This window comes from Xyrauchen texanus, chromosome 18, assembly GCF_025860055.1.
Source record: "Xyrauchen texanus isolate HMW12.3.18 chromosome 18, RBS_HiC_50CHRs, whole genome shotgun sequence".
In the NCBI taxonomy this organism is placed as follows: domain Eukaryota; kingdom Metazoa; phylum Chordata; class Actinopteri; order Cypriniformes; family Catostomidae; genus Xyrauchen; species Xyrauchen texanus.
This window is the reverse complement of record NC_068293.1, coordinates 1,949,356-1,973,141: the sequence shown is the minus strand read 5'-3', so window position 1 is coordinate 1,973,141 and position 23,786 is coordinate 1,949,356. Positions and strand designations below refer to the sequence as shown.

The 23,786-nt window shown below is 41.3% G+C and overlaps 1 protein-coding gene across 2 annotated transcripts in view; it reads left to right on the top strand.

Moving 5' to 3' along the window:
* The first annotated feature begins 488 nt into the window (after positions 1-488).
* LOC127659341 (kinesin heavy chain-like) overlaps positions 489-23,786 on the top strand; it is a 59,437-nt gene continuing 36,139 nt past the window's right edge. For both annotated transcript variants that reach the window (XM_052149119.1, XM_052149118.1), the window contains exons 1-9: positions 489-879; positions 3,112-3,199; positions 3,567-3,640; positions 13,980-14,084; positions 14,244-14,292; positions 14,384-14,439; positions 14,593-14,680; positions 16,632-16,756; positions 20,110-20,214. In XM_052149119.1, coding sequence (XP_052005079.1) covers positions 751-879; positions 3,112-3,199; positions 3,567-3,640; positions 13,980-14,084; positions 14,244-14,292; positions 14,384-14,439; positions 14,593-14,680; positions 16,632-16,756; positions 20,110-20,214 — 819 coding nt within the window. In that variant the 5' untranslated portion in view covers positions 489-750. The remainder of the gene's footprint in view (positions 880-3,111; positions 3,200-3,566; positions 3,641-13,979; positions 14,085-14,243; positions 14,293-14,383; positions 14,440-14,592; positions 14,681-16,631; positions 16,757-20,109; positions 20,215-23,786) is intronic.

Sequence of the window (23,786 nt, the reverse complement as noted above, 5' to 3'; positions counted from 1 at the left end):
ACCTTTTTATTCAGATAAGCTTTTAATTAGAGCTCTATGTTTGGATTGTATTGCATGTCTTTTCTACCGTTTTTTTATTACTTTCTGATGTTTTCTTTATTGTGATTTATGTTTTGTTTTTTGTTTTATAGTTTTATTTCTCTATAAAATTGATAATAAAAAGAGTGCATTAATCAGTATTCATAAACTACTATGATTGGCCGATCCCACCCGGCGCTATGAAAAGTAACAATTATCACGTGACAACACCATATGTTCTGCTTTAGCAGTGGTCTGAAAACGAAAATGACAAACATTAATAGACATTGACGTGAAAGTATGCAGTGTAGAAATAAAATAGGAAGATTATAATATAAAGACAACGTCTGAAGTGCTAAGCCCCGCCCGTTTTTGAGGCCGTGCTTCATGAGAATAGTCCTTCAGTGTGAGTGGTCCAGACTGACACGCCCTGCCTCCGCCGCATCCCTCATGAGTCATGACAACAGCAGTATCCTCCGCTATCACATCACTGCGAGTGCCGCTTCACAACAACAACAACAGCTATTCGATTTACAGGAAAATCCTCATAAATATCAAGAACAATATTTAATAGCTGTAAAATAGTATTAATCAAAAGATTTCAGGAGCATTACATTCTTGTTTCGACGATCAGCCGCCATTTGCTTGAGTTTAGGCCTTTGCGCTATCATATTCTGCTTTAATATATCTTATGTTTAAATAGTCAGATAATATAGCCCATCGAACAAGATCATGACGGACGCAGTGTCTGAGTGTAATATTAAAGTGCTCTGTCGCTTCAGGCCCTTGAATCAGGCCGAGGTCCTGCGCGGGGACAAATTTCTACCCACATTTCAAGGAGACGACACCGTCATCATCGGAGTAAGAATGAGGCTTTATCTCACAATATAAAGACATATGCTGGCTTGCTTAGATTGAACGAATAATTACAGTGATGATAAGCAGGTTGTGTCACAGTATGACATCAGCACAAATAGAGGCTGTGAAGGGCCCGTTTCATATTATAAAAGAATTATGCTTCTAAGGCTATTAGGCTGTTTTCTTTGTGATTGATATGTATTAGCGTATAGTATAGGGTATATATAATATAATTTTAATGTATAGATGTGGATGTAATAGATATCAGTTAAGCTGTGGCCCCAACAGACCTTTATACATACATCATCTGTATGTCAGATTTACATGGCTGACTTTTTGCTCTGACCAAAAATTTAATAAGCAGTTACACAGAGTAACACATTGCCTAATAAAAGAACAATATTAATGGTAAATGTCACAAAACCTGTCTTGGAGATATTTGACATATTTAAAAAATATATATATTTATATATGTTTTTTTTTCTGAAATATGTTATTGAACCCCATTTTAAATCCATTAACATTACATAATTGTAATGACAATTATACATAGAATTGCCCCCCAACCCAGAAAAAAATCTATCTAGTTATTTTTACTGTAATGTTCATCATAAGATGTAATCATTGTGTGTGTGTGTGTGTGTGTGTGTGTGTGTGTGTGTGTGTGTGTGTGTGTGTGTGTGTGTGTGTGAGCGTGTATTTATCACTTTGTGGGGACCAAATGTCCCCATAAGGATAGTAAAACCCGAAATTTTTGACCTTGTGGGGACATTTTGTCGGTCCCCATGAGGAAAACAGCTTATAAATCATACTAAATTATGTTTTTTGAAAATGTAAAAATGCAGAATGTTTTCTGTGAGGGTTAGGTTTAGGGGTAGGGTTAGGTTTAGGGGATAGAATATAAAGTTTGTACAGTATAAAAACCATTATGTCTATGGAAAGTCCCCATAAAACATGGAAACACAACTGTGTGTGTGTGTGTGTGTGTGTGTGTGTGTGTGTGGTGAGATCATGGGTATACTTTGACTAAGGTGAAATGTGTAAATAAATCTACTGTAAAAGGTTTTGGTGAATGCTCAGTAATTTGATTCTTGAGTTAAATGTTTATAGTGACAGGACACATTGTGGATAAAAAGTTGATAAATCTGAAATAATGTGTCAACATTAATATTCAGTGTTTTGTGGGATGGATGATCACAGGGTGTGGTAGATGATGATGATATTTACATTGATTTGCTTATTATAAACTTTTGAATATTTCATTATGTATAAGGTGCTAATATCTGTTTGGACAAATAGGTGGAAATAGGCTACTGTATATACAGTAGATATAAATTTTATATTCTTTTTTTGTGTACTGTAGCATATATTTTAGGAAAGTGTCACAAAGTTTGAAAGTACTGTAGATAAATTGTAGCTATATAAAAATAAATCTAATAATAATTGATTACCACAAATATACATTTTGGATAATTTTTACTCTCCTTTTCTACAAAAAGAAAAAATCTGTCAAATTGGAAGTGAATGGGGTCAATCTGTAAATGTTAAAACACTCACTGTTTCAAAAGTATAGCCACAAGACATGAACAATATGTGTGTTAACATGATTTTAGTGTGATTCAGTCGCTTGCTAAACTTTTCTGTGTAAAGTTATTACATTTTACAACTTCACAGTCATGACGACGTAAAGCTGTAAACCCTAAAGCCCTAAAATTACCATTCAAATGATTTGAACATGAGTTTTAAAAGAAAAAATTATGTTTTATAAAATTATAAGCTTAACATATCTGACTTTAAACCCTCCAAAAATTGTCCACATTCACCTACACTGTAAGTGCCTCACTGGAACCTCGATTTTTGCCTTTTTAAAGAAAATGAGGGACAATTCTAAATTAAGTTTTGTGGTAATAAACATTATGCCACAAATGCTGTCAGTTGAGCTTAACTTGTATTGAACCCAGAATATTCATTTACATAGGAGTTTACTGATACAATTGTAGCAGGTTTAGCCCTGGATCAGCCATATGTATTTCTGTGTCTGTCTGTGTAATATACAATATCTGAGATATTAATATTAATGTTGTCTTTTAGTTTTGTCCTCCCCCAACCCTGTCTCTATCTCATTATCTAATTTCACCCAGCTCTTCCCGAGACCCAGAAACAACCTTCTCATTTCTTCTTCTCATCTTCTGTGTGTGTGTGTGTGTGTTAAATATATCTGCTTTTCGGCCGCAGGGTAAATCTTTTGTGTTTGATCGTGTGTTTCCCACCAACACCACCCAAGAGCAAGTGTACAACACCTGTGCTAAGCAGATCGTCAAAGGTCAGTTTGTGAGGCCATATCAAATCTGAGCAATAATCCACTGTATATAAAACTTTTTTTGGCTGTTTGAAGTTTGGTTACATTAAATGTTTCAACACATTAATGAATTTGCATATCAACATTTGCATACTTGTCATTTAGCAGAATATTTTGCTGAGAAATTAACTCACTGTTCCCCTTCTGTCACTCACTCGACATTATGTCTCATTGGCCTTTTCTCAAGTTCAGAGGTACGCGAGACTCCCAAGGAAGACCCCTTGTGTCTCCTTGAGTCTAGTTCCCTCCCTCTGGGAACGGAGGTTACAACAGTAACCGTGACGTTGTTTACTGCATGTGTGTGTGTGTGTGTGTGTTTGTGTGTGTGTAGATGTGCTGGGAGGTTATAATGGCACAATCTTTGCATATGGACAGACCTCTTCTGGAAAGACCCATACCATGGAGGTAAAAGATTTCCACTCATCTCCTGATTATATTTATTTTATAGTTTTTCATGAAATTGTATAATGACATTACGTTACATTTATCTAGTGCTTTTCTGACACTACACTCAAAGCACTTTACACAGTGAACAGGGGGTTCTCCTCAACCAACACCAGTGTGGAGCATCCAACTCGATGATGCAACAGCAGTTATAGTGCACCAGTACACTCATCACACACCAGCTATTGATGGAGTGTAGAGAGTAGAGTTAGAGTTGTAGTGCCAATTAATGGATGGGGATTATTAGGAGGCTGTGATCAATAAGGGGCTAATTTGACCAGGACACCAGGGGTTACACTCCTACTCTTTATGAGAAGTGTCCTGGGATTTTTAATTAGGACCTCAGTGTAACATCTCATCTGAAAGACAGTGCTTTTTTTAACAGTATAGTGTCATTATCACTATATTGGGTTATTATGACCCAGTGAGCACCACCTGCTGGCCTCCCTATTACCTCTTCCAGCAGCAACCTTAGTTTTCCCCAGGAGCTCTCCCATCCAGGTACTGACCAGGCTCAACCCTGCTTAGCATCAGTGGGAAACTGGTCTTGAGTTACAGGTTGATATGGCTGCTGACAATGATGTTCAAAGGTAATTTTTAATGGACAAAATGACTGATATGGCAAATAGCTAGAGATCAACCAATACTGATATATATATATTTTTTATTATAGCCAATCAGGGGCGATTCAAAGATTTCAGTCTTTGAGGGGATTAGCCCCCAATGACACTATAATAAGTGCACATTGACGTATTCCACTCTGTTACATGGATCGTGTTCCCTATCTGTCACTCACTCGACGTTGTGTCGATGAGTTGACACTATAGGCGTCACCCTTGGGAGCCCAGACATCTCTGATCTTTGAGGCAAATGAGAATTTGCATGCTGCTCCTCCGGACATATGGGTATAAAAGGAGTACACAACCGTAAGGGGTCTGGACATCCACAGTGCGGCGGCGTGGGTATTCTCGTTCCCATAGCGCTAAATCAGCGCAGCTTCAAAATGTAGCTTTTTGATAGGGAACGTCTTGGGTTACTTAACTGTAACCCCTGTTCCCTGATAAAAGCGGAACGAGATGCTGTGCTTCATTGCCGCACTGAATGCCCCAGGACTGCTCTTCAGACAAAATACCTGATGATGCACCTGTGGTGCATCTATTTATAGCCCCTTTACCGGCGCATCCTGATGATGTCACCGGCAGAGGCTATAAGTTTCGTCAATTTCATTGACGTGTTGCACACATATTCACAGCGGGTCACTCCTAAAGACGTTCCCAAAGCGCTAAATCAGCACAGTATCTCGTTTCGCTTTTATCAGGGAACAGGGGTTACAGTTAAGTAACCCAAGACGTTACTGATGTAACCTCCGTTCCCTGATGGAGGGAACGAGCCGTTGTGTCCCTCTTGCCACAACACTGAACCAACCACTGAAATGGCTGGGTCTTTGGCTCGGTTCCTCAGAGCGAAATGTGAGTGTGTTTTTGCAAGCGGCACTCCTTTTATAACCGTATGTCCTGGGGAGTGGCATGCAAATCCCGCACGCCAATTCTCACTGGCCTTTTCTCAAAGATCAGAGATGTCTGTGCTCCCAAGGGTGACCCCTAGTGTCAACTCATCGACTCAACATCTCATCCCTCCATCAGGGATCGGAGGTTAAATTAGTAACCATGACGTTTTGTTTTTAAACTGTGTCATTCAAAATAATTGACTAATTATTATTGCTAATATTAATTCAGAATAGTGCCATTTGTTTTTATAATAAACACACTTATAATGTTGTAAAAAAAATACTTAAAGAATATTTTTCATTCTCTTTTTATTAACAAAACATTGCTGAACATGAATCAATAATTTCACAAATTCTATAGACTAAATGTATATCAAATACCACAAAAATCTATCATTACAATACATTTCAGATCTAAAAATAAGTTTAAAGCCTATTAATATCTTAATAAGAATCATAAAAGAAATGCCATATACTATCGGTCAAAAGTTTTGAAACACTTTTTTTTTTTTTCACAATTTAGAATAATAGTGAAGTCATCATAAATATGGAATAAAAGAAATGGAATTATGGGAATTATGTTGTGACTAAACAAAATGCAAAATAAATCCAAACTGTGTTATATTTTAGCATCTTCAAAGTAGTCAAGCCTAGAATTTGCAGACTTGAGGTATCACCCTGAGATGCTTTTTAAACAGTATTGAAGTAGTTCCATTCTATGTTGGGCACTTATTGGCTGCTTTTCTTTATTATTTGGTCCAAGTCATCGTTTACATTTTTTTTTTTTTATAAAATTTTAGTTTTATAATGAAATAAATGAATATGGAGGCACAATAATATTTTTGTCTACAAAACTTTTAAGCATAGGTCTTCAGATCAAAATATTTTTTTAAGATCATGAGAAACATTTCAGTCAAGTGTTTCAAAACTTTTGACCGGTAGTGTGTGTGGGTCGGGAGGGTTACATTTGAAATGTATTGCAGTACTGATTACAAAATACATGCTGTAAAATGTAATTTGTAATGTTAGATTACTCAAGGTAATTTGTAACGTTAGATTACTCAAGGTCAGTAATGTATTCTAAATACTTTGGATTACTTCTTCAGCGCTGATAAAAATTTAAAAAAAATTACAAAGGGGGACTCCATAGTGATGCTGGGTGACTTCAACGCGCACGTGGGAAATGACAGGGACACCTGGAAAGGCGTGATAGGGAGGAATGGCCTTCCCGTTCTGAACTCAAGTGGATGTTTGTTATTAGACTTCTGTGCTAGTCATGGATTATCTATACCCAGATAGCAATGAGTCGGCGGGCCGCTGGTGGTGCTCCGGAGGCAGTAGAAGCAGCACGTTTGACGGCGCACCGCCGGCGGCAGCCACTTTTTAAAAGCGGCAGCTGCCTTCCTACCGCCTTCGTTCCGCGGCCAGCCCGCTGGCCATCCGCCGTTCCGCCGCCGTTATATCGAAGGCGGACCTTCCGCGGGGCGTCGGAGGCAAACGCTATTTTCGAGCGATCTGCCGCCGCTTATTGTGTATATATATATATATATATATATATATATATATATATATATATATATATATATTTTTTTTTTTATATATATTTATAGCATGCAGTTTATCAAGAATAATGATTGATCAAACCAGACAAATTTCCATTTGTCATTTTAATTCCACATTTCAAAGTACAGTAACTGTCATTGAAACAAGATGTCAGATCACTGAAATATAAATAACAGAAAAATACAAACATTATATATATACACACACACACACACACACACACACACACACTAAAGAACATGCAGGTTTCCAATTCAATTTTGGTAAAAAAAATTATAAAAAACACTATTGTAACAATTACAATAATTGTTAATAATATAATCTGTCATTAAACATAAAGTCAGCTCTGTGATGAAAAGAATTACCAGTAAACATAAGCAATGAGGATATTTGGTACCAAATAAAGTGCAGGATACCAAATAAATTGAGGTATAACATCATATTTACAAGTCATTTCTAACAATAGGATAAGTGGCAATAATTTAGAGTAAAGCTCTGGAGTAGAATATACCATTATAACTGCAATACTGACCTGTGGCACAAGGATTTACAAGCTATACAGGTGAAACTCGAAAAATTAGAATATCGTGCAAAAGTTCATTAATTTCAGTAATTCAACTTAAAAGGTGAAACTAATATATTATGTAGACTCATTACAAGCAAAGTAAGATATTTCAAGCCTTTATTTGATATAATTTTGATGATTATGGCTTACAGCTTATGAAAACCCCAAATTCAGAATCTCAGAAAATTAGAATATTGTGAAAAGGTTCAGTATTGTAGGCTCAAAGTGTCACACTCTAATCAGCTAAACACCTGCAAAGGGTTCCTGAGCCTTTAAATGGTCTCTCAGTCGGGTTCAGTTGAATTCACAATTATGGGGAAGACTGCTGACCTGACAGTTGTGCAGAAAACCATCATTGACACCCTCCACAAGGAGGGAAAGCCTCAAAAGGTAATTGCAAAAGAAGTTGGATGTTCTCAAAGTGCTGTATCAAAGCACATTAATAGAAAGTTAAGTGGAAGGGAAAAGTGTGGAAGTAAAAGGTGCACAAGCAGCAGGGATGACCGTAGCCTGGAGAGGATTGTCAGGAAAAGGCCATTCAAATGTGTGGGGAGCTTCACAAGGAGTGGACTGAGGCTGGAGTTACTGCATCAAGAGCCACCACACACAGACGGGTCCTGGACATGGGCTTCAAATGTCAAACGTCTTACCTGGGCTAAAGAAAAAAAGAACTGGTCTGTTGCTCAGTGGTCCAAAGTCGTCTTTTCTGATGAGAGCAAATTTTGCATCTCATTTGGAAACCAAGGTCCCAGAGTCTGGAGGAAGAATGGAGAGGCACACAATCCAAGATGCTTGAAGTCCAGTGTGAAGTTTCCACAGTCTGTGTTGGTTTGGGGAGCCATGTCATCGGCTGGTGTTGGTCCACTGTGCTTAATTAAGTCCAGAGTCAACGCAGCTGTCTACCGGGACATTTTAGAGCACTTCATGCTTCCTTCAGCAGACAAGCTTTATGGAGATACTGACTTCATTTTCCAGCAGGACTTGGCACCTGCCCACACTGCCAAAAGTACCAAAACCTGGTTCAATGACCATGGTATTACTGTGCTTGATTTGCCAGCAAACTCGCCTGACCTGAACCCCATAGAGAATCTATGGGGCTTTGCCAAGAGAAAGATGAGAGACATGAGACCAAACAATGCAGAAGAGCTGAAGGCCGCTATTGAAGCATCTTGGTCTTCCATAACACCTCAGCAGTGCCACAGGCTGATAGCATCCATGCCACGCCGCATTGAGGCAGTAATTAATGCAAAAGGGGCCCAAACCAAGTACTGAGTACATATGCATGATTATACTTTTCAGAGGGCTGACATTTCTGTATTTAAAATCCTTTTTTTTTTATTGATTTCATGTAATATTTTAATTTTCTGAGATTCTGAATTTGGGGTTTTCATAAGCTGTAAGCCATAATCATCAAAATTATATCAAATAAAGGCTTGAAATATCTTACTTTGCTTGTAATGAATCTATATAATATATTAGTTTCACCTTTTAAGTTGAATTACTGAAATTAATGAACTTTTGCACGATATTCTAATTTTTCGAGTTTCACCTGTATTTAACAATAGAATAACAGTTAAGCATTGTGATGGAATGAAAGTCGACTTTTTGGTACTAGTTAATGTGCAATATCAAGTATCAGAGGTATGAAATAGGATTTACAAACTATAATAGAATCGTTAAGCACTGACGGAATGAAATAAGCCAATATTAAAGTCACGGTAAGTAGAATATTTTATAGCAGGTAATGTGCAGATATCAAGTATTAGATGTATAATCTAGGATGTACAAGCTATATTTAAAAATAGAATAGTTAAGCACTGTAACAATGAAATAAGCAGTAAATTGTATATTAAATAATTGGGATCTTTGGTATCAAAGAATATGCAGGATAACAGGTATAAAAGCCATACAAACCATCCCATATTCATCCAAGGAGCTGCCCTCAAAGCAGGGTCACGAGAAAAAAAAAAAAAAGAACAATTTCCACAGTGAACGGTGTGGATTGGGTGAGTGTAGTCTGACACTTTTAGCAGTGGGTCCCTCTAAGCAGTGGGTCCCTCTAAGCTGTGCGGCGCCTTTTTCCACCTTCACGTTCAGATGCTCCTTTCAGGTAACGCGTAACGCCTCATCAGTTGCATCCTGGGTTGCCGGGTTCTTCCAGATGGCTCCTGTAGAAAATAAAGATCTGTCATTCCATTTGAATGGCATAAGGTCATACACATCTACTTAAATATAAAAAAAAAAATATCCAACTTACTTTGAACAATGGTCTTCAGGAACATGTCTCTAAAACATGCTTTATCCCCTACACCAGTCCAGGTTGTATTGATGGAAAGGTGATTAGAGAAAATACTCTGAAGCATTCGCCACACGGTTGTCTTTAGGTCCCTCCCACATTTGATTGCCAAAAACCGAAGCTGAAAATACAAAAGAAAACGTGTTACAAATTACATTTCTCTGAAGCTTCTCATAAATTTAAAATGTGACAGGCTGTGGATTCAGACTGTAGAATATGCAGTGTACAATCTTAATTTTACTTTTTAGATTACCCTATGGCGTTATAAACGAAATCGGCACACTTACAAATCGTTGCTGGAGCTCTTTATCCTGCCTCAAACTGTTGTCAAGCAACGCCAAATCTTCCTGGGTGTCTAGGGGGGAGTAACAGATCCCCTGGCAGGGATAACTCTTCAACAGACACATTGGCACTGAAATGTTGCAGCATAGCTTCCATTTTGTTGTCCATGCTACGCACAACATCGCCAAACTCTCCAAGACGCTGCAGCATTAGGGTCTGACCTGCTCCTACACGGGTTCCCAGAATAAAAGAATAAAGTAGTCAGTCCTGGTCCTTCAACTACTAAACTATGACATTTATATCTAGGTCTACTACATGTACAGGTGGCCCCAGTGGGAATTAAACCAACAACCACAGGTGTTGTTTGCAAGTTGTACCTGATTGCCCAGTGCAAGCAAACGTCTTCAACATTGTCCCAACTTGCGTCACCTGCTCTATAAGTGAGCCGCTGTCACCTGGGAAGTAACAATATATTGATTAGCAATACACTAAATATAATAGTAATATAATATAACCACAATTATCATACCAGTAACTTTCCCTGTAATTTCTATCCACAGTATGTTATGCATGGCATACAAGTTCATAATGAAGAACCCTTATGATAACATCAATTTCATTTTTTTTTTTCTTTGAAGCAGAATATTTGTTTGTAAAAGGGGAGGGAAAAGAAAATAATGAAATATTGGTATACAGATTTTTGGTTGATATATCATACTGTACAGTGAAATTTGCTATTGTTATATCCCTACTCACCTGAAGGACGGATAGATCAGGCAAATCTCCAGTCAGGCCTTTGTAGAGAGTGTGCTCCTTTGAATAACATAAAACTTTCATGAGTGGGAAGTTGCATATCCACAGGTATTTTAATTCAAACATGCAACATATTGTAATAAATCTACAATATTCAGCCTTTACCTTACACCCTAGGTTGTTTCTCTACACTTTTATTATATTAAATACTTATTTATATAGCTTGCTCACTGTATAATCATGATAGCCTAATACTTATAACACAAGATTGCATCTTAAACGAATGACTGAGTTGAAAACTTGAATAAGAACTCATTTTACCCGGAGGGGACCAGCTAGGGAAACTTACCTGCCTACAATAACTGTTTTCATTTGAGTTTCATTAAACATGAATAACCTTAGCCATCGGGCTATTAAAGTAACAAGCCTATAACTGAGGTCTTATCAATTCTAGCTTCACCATACACTCAAACTGTGAGGTTTCTCCGTTTTCCTCATGGACCTGTAACACAATGCCCTGCCGGCACACCACATTAGATTAAAATACTTACCCTTGTACTTGTGCAGATAACTTGATATGTAGAGTTTAAAGCCCTTGTCCCTCTTGCTTGTCGGAGCAGGGGACCAGGCATCAACAATGCGATGAACATCGCTGACGCTAATTTTCAGAAGATCATGGGAGACATCGAGTAAAAACACATTTTGGGCGACGCGCAAGTAAACCGTAAAAAGATATGCCGACTTCTGGCGACAGCGGAAGTTCGTCACTAAGCTTGTGCAAGTAGGCTATTCAGTACTCCACAGTCTTTGTAATGTGTTTTAGCTATTTTTATCCCCTTTTTTAAGATTTTTTTTTTATTGCCTTTACAGGGACTTTAACACTTTCTTAAACATTTGTACAGGTCATAATTGCAAATGAATCCCTTACCTGTAAAAGGTAAAATAACTAAAAAAAAAAATCGAGATTGGAAAAAATTTAAAGACATAAACGAAATTTCTGCGCAACTGTGAATCCAGAGGATAATTTAGATTTTTCATCGAGTTTATCCTTCACGTCAAAACGGGGCTTTTCATGTTTATGATAGATATCACCATGATTGCGAATTAATAAAAAAATATATTAAGTATACCCAAGATTTTGGCCATGTTGCAGATGTCTTTCACTGTTCACCGATACAGGCATTGGTGAAAAGTCTAACTTCATCAATTTATTCTGCTAAATTGTTCATACCATGGATTAAATATCTATTTTAAAACCTAATCAGAATCAGAAAGATATTTATTGCCAAGTAAGTTTTACAAAAGGAATTATTTTTGGTTTATTGGTGCATGTCTCAAATGTGCATCAATCAAAGAAATGTAAACAATTTTCACCTATGTGCATAACATAATTCAATATATTTGACATATATTACTGTATAATCGCTTCAGAGTTTCAAAGTAATTTAAATGTAATTTCCTAAACCTTACCTTATCATGGAATCAAGAGTCAAGACTATGTTATAAACCCTAATGGCTTTGGAGCAAAAAATAATAATAGCCAACATGGCTGGTCGATTTTGAGAGTCTAAGCTGTCCTTGTATTTCAAAGCGGCTTGCCGCCAGCCGGCCGCGGTCGATTAGCCCGAGGCAACCGCCAGAGAAAATGAAGCAGGCGGCCCGCCAGCTTTTCGCGGGCAGCATCTCGCAAGATATGGGAGGGACGAATTCGGCAGCGCTCTCAGTGTTCGTGACAATAAATGTTTTCCATCTAAAAGGAATAAATATTAAATTAAACAAATGACAATAAAATGCAAAGTAATCTCTTCAGTAATCAAAATACTTTTTGAATGTAACTGTATTCTAATTACCAAGGATTTAAATTGTAACTGTAGTGGAAGTTACTTATATTTTGTATTTTAAATTCGTAATCCTGTTACATGTATTCCATTACTCCCCAAACCTGTATACAGTATATATATATATATATATATATATATATATATATATATATATATATATATATATTCAACTGATAACAAAGTATAGTCAGGACATTACTGGTGTAAAAAAACAGCACCATCACTGTTTGAAAAAAGTAATTTTTGATCAAATCTAGACAGCAGCCATCACTCCAACACCTTATCCTTGAGTAATCATGTTAAATTGATAATTTGGTACTAGAAAACTTGCCATTATATCAAACACAGTTTATTTGGTTCATTAAATTAATCTTAACATTGTCTTTGTGTTTGTTTTTGAGTTGCCACAGTATGCAATAGACTGGCATGTCATTAACGTCAATATTAGGTCAAAAATGGTATCTCTAGAAACTCGTCAGTCAATCATTGTTTTGAGGAATGAAGGAAATTGCCAAAAAACTGAAGATTTCATACAAAGGTGTACACTACAGTCTTCAAAGACAAAGGACAACTGGCTCTAACAATGACAGAAAGAGATGTGTACAACAAAATAAGAGTATTAGTACATCAGAGTCTCTAGTCTATAGATGCCTCACATGTCCGCAGATGACAGCTTCATTGAATTCTACCTGCTCAACACCTGTTTCATGTACAACAGTAAAGAGAAGACTCGGGTTCAGGCCTTATGGGGAGAATTGCAAAGAAAAAGCTACTTTTGAAACAGAAAAACAAAAAGAAAAGGTTAGAGTGGGCAAAGAAACACAGACATTGGACAACAGATAATTGGAAATGAGTGTTATGGATCTTAACCCCATTGAGCTTTTGTGGGATCAGCTAGACTGTAAGGTGCATGAGAAGTGCCTGACAAGACACCCACATCTATGGCAAGTGCTACAGGAAGTGTGGGATGAAATGTCACTGGAGTATCTGGACAAACTGACAGCTAGAATGCCAAGGATCTGCAAATCTGTAATTTCCGTACGTGGAAGATTTTTGCTTTATGTGGAAGAAGTAGTTTAAGTATTTTTTTTTTTTTTTCAAACTGTAATAGTAATTTTTGATGTTATTAATGTCCTGACTATACATTGTGTTCAGTTGAATGCCACTTTGGTGAATAAAAGTACCAATTTCTTTCTATAAGAGCAAAATCTGTACATTATTCCAAACTTTTGGCTGCCCATTTAGTTAACATTTAGTAACATTAAAAGTTAATTTACCTGTGAACACCCCTTTTTCCTGCTGAGCTCAAAATACTCTAATGGCATTTTAGGCAATATTCTTTGAAATAATCGATTAAGCAGAAATCTGTAAATATTGGTTAAAAACATCAGACCATCGTTCGATCCCTATGCACAGTCTAGTATATGCCTAATATGTTCAAGTGCCATGAAAAATGGATGAATAAGAAACTTTTTCTGTGGCCCCACCCACAGGGCAGCCTCCATGACCCACAGCAGATGGGCATCATTCCCCGCATCGCTGAAGATATCTTCAACCACATCTTCTCCATGGATGAAAATCTGGAGTTCCATATCAAGGTAAACGCATAGAAACATATGAAGGTACAATTTGTCTGGAATACAAATTGTTCAAATAAATACAAATGAATCCGTGTGAAGTGAATGGAATATTGACAATTTTGACCACACACTCTCTCAAATGTGTGTTTTCTCAAAATCAGTGTTTGCCTTTTTCAGGTCTCCTACTTTGAGATCTACATGGAGAAAATCCGAGATCTTCTGGATGGTCTGTAAAATCAAACGTTGTGCATACAGAATTCAGTACAGTGATATTTATTTCCCTCACTGTGTTTCCTTCCTCTTTCGTCTGTTTTTAGTCACTAAGACCAACCTGTCTGTGCATGAGGATAAGAACCGCGTCCCATATGTGAAGGTGACTGATTGTCATTGTCATGACGATGATAAAACTTTATATTATTTACTTTATAAAAATGATTTAATGCGAAACCAAGTAAAAACTGCGCAGTTTAAAGGTATTATGTTGATTGTGTCATGTGATTGTGTGTGTGAACTGTTGTGTAAACAGGGCTGCACCGAGCGCTTTGTGTCGAGTCCTGAGGAGGTCATGGATGTCATCGATGAAGGAAAGTCCAATCGACACGTCGCTGTCACTAGTGAGTAGGGCTGCAAGTAACTAACGATTTTTTGATAATTGATTATTAGAATGATTATTTGACTATTCAGCGATTATTGCAAGCTCTTAACCGATTATTCAGCTTGTGCCCAAATTAAAAGTTTGTATTAAACATGCTTACTGACAATAAAGTGGACAAAATCATTTTTTAAAAATACCTCTAAATGACATTCACTGAAATAAAGGAAAAATAATACTTTTTATTAAGCTTAATTCAGTAGAAAATTCACTGCAAACAAATACTATTGTTATCAAGTGTCTTATCAAAAATGTGTAAAAATCCTTAAAACAAGATACATTTAATTGAGAAGCAACATATATGATATTTAGACTTGCTTTAAGAGAATGTATCTTAAATATAAGTGTATTTTAAGTGTATTTTTGTACATAAGTGTATTTTTTATATAAGTGTATTTTTTACTTGGTTATACTTATGTGAGTGCAGTAAAGACAAAATATACTTACGAAATATCATATATGCTGCTTCTCAGGTGAATACATCTTTTTTAAAAGGGTTTTTAGATATTTAAAAATATTTTTATTTTTAATATTATTTTCTCTAGCTGCTAAAGTAAATGGATGTTGTTTTAAATTAGTTTTTTATATTATTTTTGGAAAACAAGCCAAAACAAAATCAAATCAAAAACATATTTTGCTGCAGTGTATAATGGGGTGAAGACTACCCTCTCTCACCTTTCTATACACTTCACTCCATCTTTAACTCACAAAAAACAAACTCTCTCATATTAATAAAGCTAAGTATTGACAATTTTCTTCATGATAAAAATGCAGAGTGACATATATTATGATTCAATAAGTCGTGAGCCATCCTGTTATATTCTAGCTGCAGCAAGCGCACGTGAGGGGGACGTGTGTCCCCGCGACAGAGTGTGCATCAGCCGGGTGCAGTTTCAGTCTCTCCCCCTTAGATCGGGACATTCATGCAACTCATAGAAGAGGCGCTGACCGCACAGAAAAATGGCAGTTTTGGAGTTTGTAGTTATTTACATGACCTGCTTCCATACTATTTGAACGTTAATAAAGCTATAAAGCATTAAATATAACTGCATTTAAGATATAACATCGGGGTGTTTCCTTTAAAGACGCTTCAGCTTTTTCTTCAGTGGAGCAGCAGCTCCAGCTCCACAGCGAGAGTGCTTCTGTATTTTCTTATTTTGTATTTTTGCATTATAAATCCCTCATACTTTGTGATCTACATCACCTGAAGCTGTTTGGAATATGGAGTGATTCTGGACTTTGAGCTGTGTAATTCTTCATCTCTTTATTCAGTCGTGAACTGCAGTGCACTCACAAGTCATCATTAGAGTTTAAAGTGATCTCATGTTATGTTAAATGAGATCAAACGATTATTCAACAATGAACAATTTTGTCAACAATTATTTATTGTCGATGTTGTCAATATCATTGACTAATTGTTACAGCTCTACTAGTGAGTGCTTTGGACATTGTGAACTTTTCCCGGCACCTTTGCTCATGGTGCTAGCACAGTCGAATTTGAGTTCGAATTGACATAATATTCACCAAACATCACAATAAACATAAGAGTACAGTACATGTCCCTCAATGTGACAACAGAGAGAAACTGTCTGGTTCCAGAAGTATAAATCCCATACATTTTCTATATGATTTTTAATGATAATGAAATACCTTTAAAGACAGACCTACCGTGATCTCCGGGGTTGTTCATAGATGGTATATGATTCTGTTGATGTCATCAGTCCGTGATATTTAATCTTCATTAAAAAAAAAATCATGTTTAATAGTGAAAATTCACCTCAGAGCTGGTTGGTTTGGTTCATAGCTTAGAACTCTTTTATGAAGGATTTTATGGAAAAATACCTCTGTTGCACTCCATACAGTCACAATACTAAAGCACAGCACATCTAAATCCAATATCCTCTCTCTGGCAGATATGAATGAGCACAGCTCTCGCAGTCACAGCATCTTCCTGATCAACATCAAACAGGAGCATGTGGAGACGGAGCAGAAACTCTGTGGAAAACTGTACCTGGTGGATCTGGCTGGCAGTGAGAAGGTCTTGAGTCTTTGTTATTATATGAACAAAAAAAGAGAATATGCCAGGATAAAATAACACAAGGAATAATGTTATTAATAAGTGGTAATCTACCATCGGCATGTCCCTGTCCCCTCGCGTCTTCACGAAGGTCACAAGAGGCAGCCTTTGCCCTGCTTAGGGAAGTGAGCATCTGCATACTCAATTACCTCAATGACTGGCTCATCCTAGCCCACTCTTGAGAGTCACTGTGCACCCACGGGAACCAGGTGCTCAGGCACCTCAGCCGTCTAGGGCTTCAGGTCAACTGGGAAAAGAGCAAGCTCTTTTCTCAGCATGGAGTTAGACTCAGTCTCAATGACAGCGCGCCTCAGCAATGAGCGTGCGCAGTCGGTGCTGAAATGCCTCATCTTGTTCATGCCAGGCACAGCATTTCCTCTAAAACAATTCCAGAGGCTCCTGGAGTATATGGCATCCTCCGCGGCTGCGGTTGATGCATATGAGACTGCTTCAGCACTAGCTTCAGACTCGAGTCCAGAGATGGGTATGGCGCCGTGTCACATACCGTGTTCATCACCCCTGCCTGCCACCAGACTTTCAACCCCTGGACAGAGCTCTGTTTTTTGCAGACAGGAGTCCCCCTACAGCAGGTGTCCTGACACGTTCTGGTCACCACAGATGCCTCCAAACAGGGTTGGGATGCCGTGTGCAAAAGGCATGCAGCCGCTGGCTCCTGGACAGGGCCCCGGCTGTGTTGGCACATCAACTGCCCTGAGTTGCTGGCTGTAATCCTTCCCCTGCTAATGGTTTCTCCCGCTATTTCGGGGCAAGAACGTCTTGATTCGCTCAGACATCACCACCACAACAGCATACATAAATCACCAAGGTGGTGGTCACATGTTGCAACTCTCCCACCATCTCCTCCTTTGGAGCCAGCAGTGAATTGTTGCGTGCCACTCATATCCCGGGCAACCTTAACACAGCAGCTGATACGCTGCCGCGACAGGGCATGCTCAGCGGAGAGTGGAGGCTCCACCCCCAGGCAGTCCAGCTGATTTGGGAGCTTTTCAGCAAAGCACAGGTAGACCTGTTTGCTTTCAAAGAGATCTCCCACTGCCCACTCTGTTACTCCCTAGCGTAGGCTCCCCTCAGGATAGACGTGCTGGCACCCGCACCCAGACCTCAGAAACCTCCGCGTCTTGCCCCTGGAAGGGATGTGGAAGATCTAAGTGGCCTACCACCTGCTGTCGTAGACATGATCAACCAAGCCAGAGCTCCCTCTACCAGGCAGCTTTATGCCCTGTAGCGAATTGTGTTCTTCCTGATCTGAAGACCAGCAGAAGTGCGTAGTTGAATCAGTGCTCTCATTTCTGCAGGAGAGGCTGGAGGGGAGGCTGTCCCCTCCACCTTGAAGGTTTATGTAAATGCCATATTGGCTCACCACGACGTAGTGGACGGTAAGTCCCTATGGACCCTCCCAGGTCATGCCTGTCTCCCTCCGTGGTCCTTTCAGGCCTTCAGAGAACCCCCTTGAACTAGAATCAGTCGAGCTCAGAGCCCTCTCCTTGAAGACGGCCTTCCTGATTGCGCTCGCCTCCATCAAGAGGGCTGGGGACCTGCAAGCATTCTCTGTCAGTGACACTTGCCTGGAGTTCAAACCGGCAGACAACTATGTCGTCCTAAGACCGCGACCGGGTTTGTGCCAAAGGTTCCTACGACCCCCTTCAGGGACCAGGTAGTGAACCTGCAAGCACTGCCCCGGGAGGAGGCAGACCCAGCCTTTTCGTTGATGTGTCCGGTGCGTACTTTGCGAACATATGTGGACCACACGCAGAGCTTTAGATGTTCTGTGCAGCTCTTTGTCTGCTTTGGTGGACAGCAGACAGGATTTCCCACTGGGTCGTTGACGCCATCGCTTTGGCCTATCACAACCAGGCCATGCCCGCCCCCTTGCTGGTTCGAGCACACTCGACGAGAGGTGTGACATCCTCGTAGGCACTGGCCAACGGCACCTCCTTAGCAGACATTTGCAGAGCAGCGGTCTGGACAACACCCAATACTTTTATGAGATTTTACACTCTCAGGTCAGAGCACGTATAACTTGGGAATGCAGAATGTCTGACCGGATGTTCCGCTTGCACCCGCGTCTCCCTTGGGCAGTCCCCGCTGCCCCCTTGTCGCCATGTTTGTAGCAACTCCTCCCTCGTAGCAGGTAGGATCTACCACCGCGCCATTTCCACATGTGGCCTGAAAACCCATGTGAAGTATTTCGCCACACTTTACCTCCGCTGGGTCTTTTCCCCCTGAAAGAATAGGAGTTGGAAAAGAACACCTTCCCCGAAGGTGCATTAGCTATAACATTAGTGTTATAGCATTAAAATGGCCCCAGCCCCCGAGAAACATAGAGAGAGAAAAGGCGAGGCTGGCGCAGCCTGCTCCCATGCTTGGTACGTCACTTTGTTCCCCCCCTTCAGGATGCCAGGAACCTAAAAAGTTTATGACGTTTTTTATGGGCCATTGGGGAAGTCTGACGCAGCCTGTTGCCTTGGCACGCAACCACCTGCCCGCACCTGCATCAGCAGCTCACATACACGGTTCAGTGCACGGTGTGATTGAATGCATGCTTTTGGGGAGAATAGAACATATTACACATGTGGAAAATGTTGTCAATACTTTTTGAGGTCCCGAAGTTTTATTCTACACTGTATATATTCCCTTGTGTTTACCATAGTTCTTCCATTGTTTAACTGTGTCATTAATGCTGTAACCACAGGCAAGACCATGGATGGAAACTCCTTAGTGTGGTTTGATCATTGAAGTTTGTCATTCTATACAAATAATTACAATTTTGCTTTAGGTTTGCTATAGGTTGCTAAGTTTTGAGCAATATCGAGGTAAAAAGTCTGGTTGACACACACTCCAACATGCTCCAGCATGTGACACTTGCGGTAAACAAGATTTCAGTTGACCGCATAATGAATATCATTAAATGTGTTTTAAATTTTGCTTGGGTGGCCGCTGAAAAATGTTAATTATAAACGGGACGCATAATTTCATCGTTTGATATGGGATGGAATTGGTGGCAACCCTACCTGCTGCGCTGAGACAACGGATGTTGCACATTTTATTTGAATATTCCATTCATGTCCCTAAAAGGACCTTTCTTTCTTGTCTAAATGAACTTATACTGTGTGCTATCATTGTCTCATATTATGTTTAAAAAAATTAAATTTAGGAATTTTAAAGATAATTTTTTATTTAAATGAAAAATGATAGATGTTTCTAAAGATCTGTCAAAACTCAGTCTGGAATGAAAATTAAATATATAATATGAGTTAAGCTGAATGTTAAAAGTGCTAAATGTTGATGTGTAGGTGAGTAAGACTGGTGCAGCTGGAGCTGTTCTGGATGAAGCTAAAAACATCAATAAGTCTCTGTCTGCGCTCGGCAATGTCATCTCTGGACTCGCTGAAGGAACTGTAAGTACACTCACACACACGGGGGGGGCATTCACATTTTTGCAATAATCTTACCTAACTCTCACAAAGTGATTGTTTTTCTCAGTGCTCAAATAAAATTTTATTGGTGGAATGATTTTTAAAGAATATAACCTCCATTCCCTGAGGGACGGTTGTAACCTCCATTCCCTGAGGGACGGAACGAGATGTTGTGTCGAATGTAGTGACACAAGGTGTCTTCCTTGGTAGCGTCCCGTAAACTTGAGACAAGGCCAATGAGAAATTGGCAGACAGAATTTGCATGTCCACGGACATAGAGAAGCGGGCGTGCGTCTGTCAGTCAGGTTTTTGCACTGAGGAGCCGAGAATAAGGTACGGCTGTTTACAGGGGTAGGTCTAGTGTCGTGGCTGAAGGGACACGTCTCGTTCCCTCCCTCAGGGAACGGAGGTTACAACAGTAACCATGACGTTCCCCTTCTGTCACTCACTCGATGTTGTGTCGAATGTAGTGACACAAGGGATCCCATTCAAAAGCGCCATGCACTTGACTGTGTTACGTGAACTGCTGACACAGGTGCAAGCAGGCTGCTGCATGGTAGAAGCAACTGTATCGGCCGCACGTTACCCGCCCCAACACCCCCAGAAAAAGGTGTCATATACAGACCGTAGGTTCCCAGCACCCCTAAGGGGGGAACAGGCGCTACATGACCATCATGGTAGCAAGCCCGGCAGCCGCGGCCTTTTCTATCTCTATGTTTCTCGCATAGAGTGTAAAGCGGCTTAACACTATCTAGGGAAAAGATCCTGTGGAGACCACATCCTGCCCAGACTAGGGGAGGTGATATGTGGCCAATACACCAAGTGGGTTGTCAAGCCACACGTTGGAGCAGCGCGATGATAGGTCCTACCTGATGAGGGAGGAGCTCTACAAACACAGTGTCCGGGGGCAGTGGACTGCCCAAGAGATGCGGGTCCGCCGACAAGGGGACCATACCATGGAAAACACATCATAGGGAGTTCCATGAAAAGGGAATTAAGCCTCTTCCTACAAAGAATTCCTCCACTGAATTCGCAGGCCAGAAGGCTAGGGAGGAAGAACATTCAGGAAGCGAAAGATTAGTGGCTAACCTGGGAGAGAAAGCGCACTGTATAAACTTGGTGAAGGGTGCTAGGTGCAAGCATAACACCCGGTCAGCTGTTCCATATTACCGAATTCTACCGGCTCGGAATTGACAAAACACGGGATGAGACCGACTCAACCCTGAGATTGTAGAATCTCGCAAAGTGAGTGTTGAGTGTTGCCCAGCCCTCTGCTCTGCAGATGTGTGATAGGGAGGTGCCGTTGACCATTGTCCACTTCGAGTGTGCTCGAACCCACAAGGGGGCGGGCACGGCCTGGGTCTGGTAGGCCAGAGATAGCGTCAACGACCCAGTGAGCTAACCACTGTTTGGAGATGCTGTTCCCTTTCCGCCGTCCGCCAAAGCAGACAAAGAGCTGCTCAGAACATCTAAAGCTGTGCGTGCGGTCCAAATAGATACACAAAAGGCTGGGTCTGCCTCCTCCCGGATCAGCGCTTGCAGGTTCACAACCTGATCCCTGAAGGGGGTCATAGGAACCTTGGGCACGTAGCCCGGTCGCGGTCTTAGGATGACGTGAGTATCTGCTGGACCGAACTCTAGGCAAGTGTCGCTGACAGAGAACGTTTGCAGTTCCCCAACCCTCTTGATGGAAGTTAGCACTATCAGGAGGACCGTCTTCAAGGAGAGGGCCTTGAGCTCAACTGAGTCAAGCGGCTCGAAGGGGGGTCTCTAAAGGCCCTAGAGGACCACTGAGAGATCCCAGGAGGGGAACAGGCTTGGCCGGGAATGATTCAGCATTCAGCATGGGCGCGGATTCCAGAGGGTGCCCCGTTCCTGGGAAAGAAGGTCCTTCCTGGAGGTGCTGTCACGAGGAGCATGACATCTGAGAACCAAGTCCGAGTGGGCCAGTAAGGAGCCACTAAGGTGACTTGTTCCTCATCCTCCCTGATTTTGCACAGCACCGGTGCAAGGAGGCTCACTGGGGGACCAGCTGTGTGCCAGCGTGTCTGTCCCGAGAGGGGCTTCTGTCAGGGAGTACCAGAGCGGGTAGTGAGAATTGTCTTGGGATGCAATGAGATCTACCTGTGCCTATGCCGAATTGGCCCCAAAGATGTCCGCAACCCACAGCCTTTTTTGGGTACGATGAAGTAAGGGCTGTAGAAACCATTCTTCATCTCGGCTGGAGGGACGGGCTCTATCACATCTTTGAGTAGCAGAGTTTTAACCTCTGCCCGTAAAGCGCTGGCTTTGGTGGACTGAATACCGTTGAAATGAGGCGGGAGCCTGGCGAATTGAATCGCATAGACGATTCGGATGGTCCTGGCCAACCAACACAATGGGTTGGCCAGCGAAAGCCATGCCTCCAAGCTCCGCGTGAGGGGCACTAGAGGGATCATTTTGATGAACGATTTTGGGGCTTTGCAGCGGGGGTAGCAGGTTGTAACGTGTCGGGAGGCAAAAACGCATCCTTGGGCTTGGGTGTTTAGAAAAGGCTCATAGCACTTACCTCGCTCTGCGCACACAGCAGGGGGCGGTTTAGAGACTGAGGAAGAGGTCTTGGAGAGGTGTTTTCGGAACTCGTCAGCGCCGGCCTGCCGGGAATGGCCAGTCGTGGGTCCGGAGGCCAGTTTACTGCATCCGGGGAACCGGAACTGTAGTATTTTGGAGCTGGGGTGCCTTGAGAACGGCACACACCTGCTGGATGACCCAGGAAGTGAGGAAATTGCTTTTATTGAGAATGTGGGAACGGCAAAAGAAAGTAAGGAAAATAAAGGTTTTCCTCCCGGTCCTCCACCGGGGGATGGAGTGGTCCTGATTCCAGCTAAAGAGCGAACATCTGACTGCCCATGTCTTCGGTCTCAAGAGCACATATGAGCTTTGTGGGTCCTAGAGGTGGTCCTGGAGAAGGGGGACATACGCCGCCTGTGGGGTGCGCGACGTTGGGGCTGAGAGCTGGGTTGAGGTAGAACTGGCATTTATTTGGGCGCAGGGTGACGCCCTCGAGCCTGGCATGGACTGCGCTGGAGCGGCACCGCAGCATGAAGTGAGATATAGCCTCCGTCTGGCTCTTTTCCGCCTAAAACTGCTGGACGAAGTCGATGATGGTGTCGCCGAAGAGGCCAAGCTGGGAGACGGGGGCGTTGAGAAAATGTGCCTTGTCAAAATCGCACATCTCGACCATGTTCATCCAAAGGGGGTGTTCCTGGACCACGAGGGTGGCCATCGCCCATCTGAGTGCCTGTGCTGTGGCCTTCGTAGCTCTGAGAGCGAGGTCGGTGGCAGAGTGCAGTTCCTGCAGGACATCGGGGTCGGGACTACCCAGGTGCAGTTCTTTAAGTGCCTTGGCTTGGTGGACCTGCAGGAGAGCCATGGCAAGCAGGGCGGAGGCGGCCTGTCCGGTGGCACTGTAGGCTTTCGAAGTCAGCGACAACGTCATTCTACAGGCCTTGGAGGGAGTACCAGGCGATCACACCAGGTGGCGGCATTCTCGGGGCACAGGTGGATCGCAACCG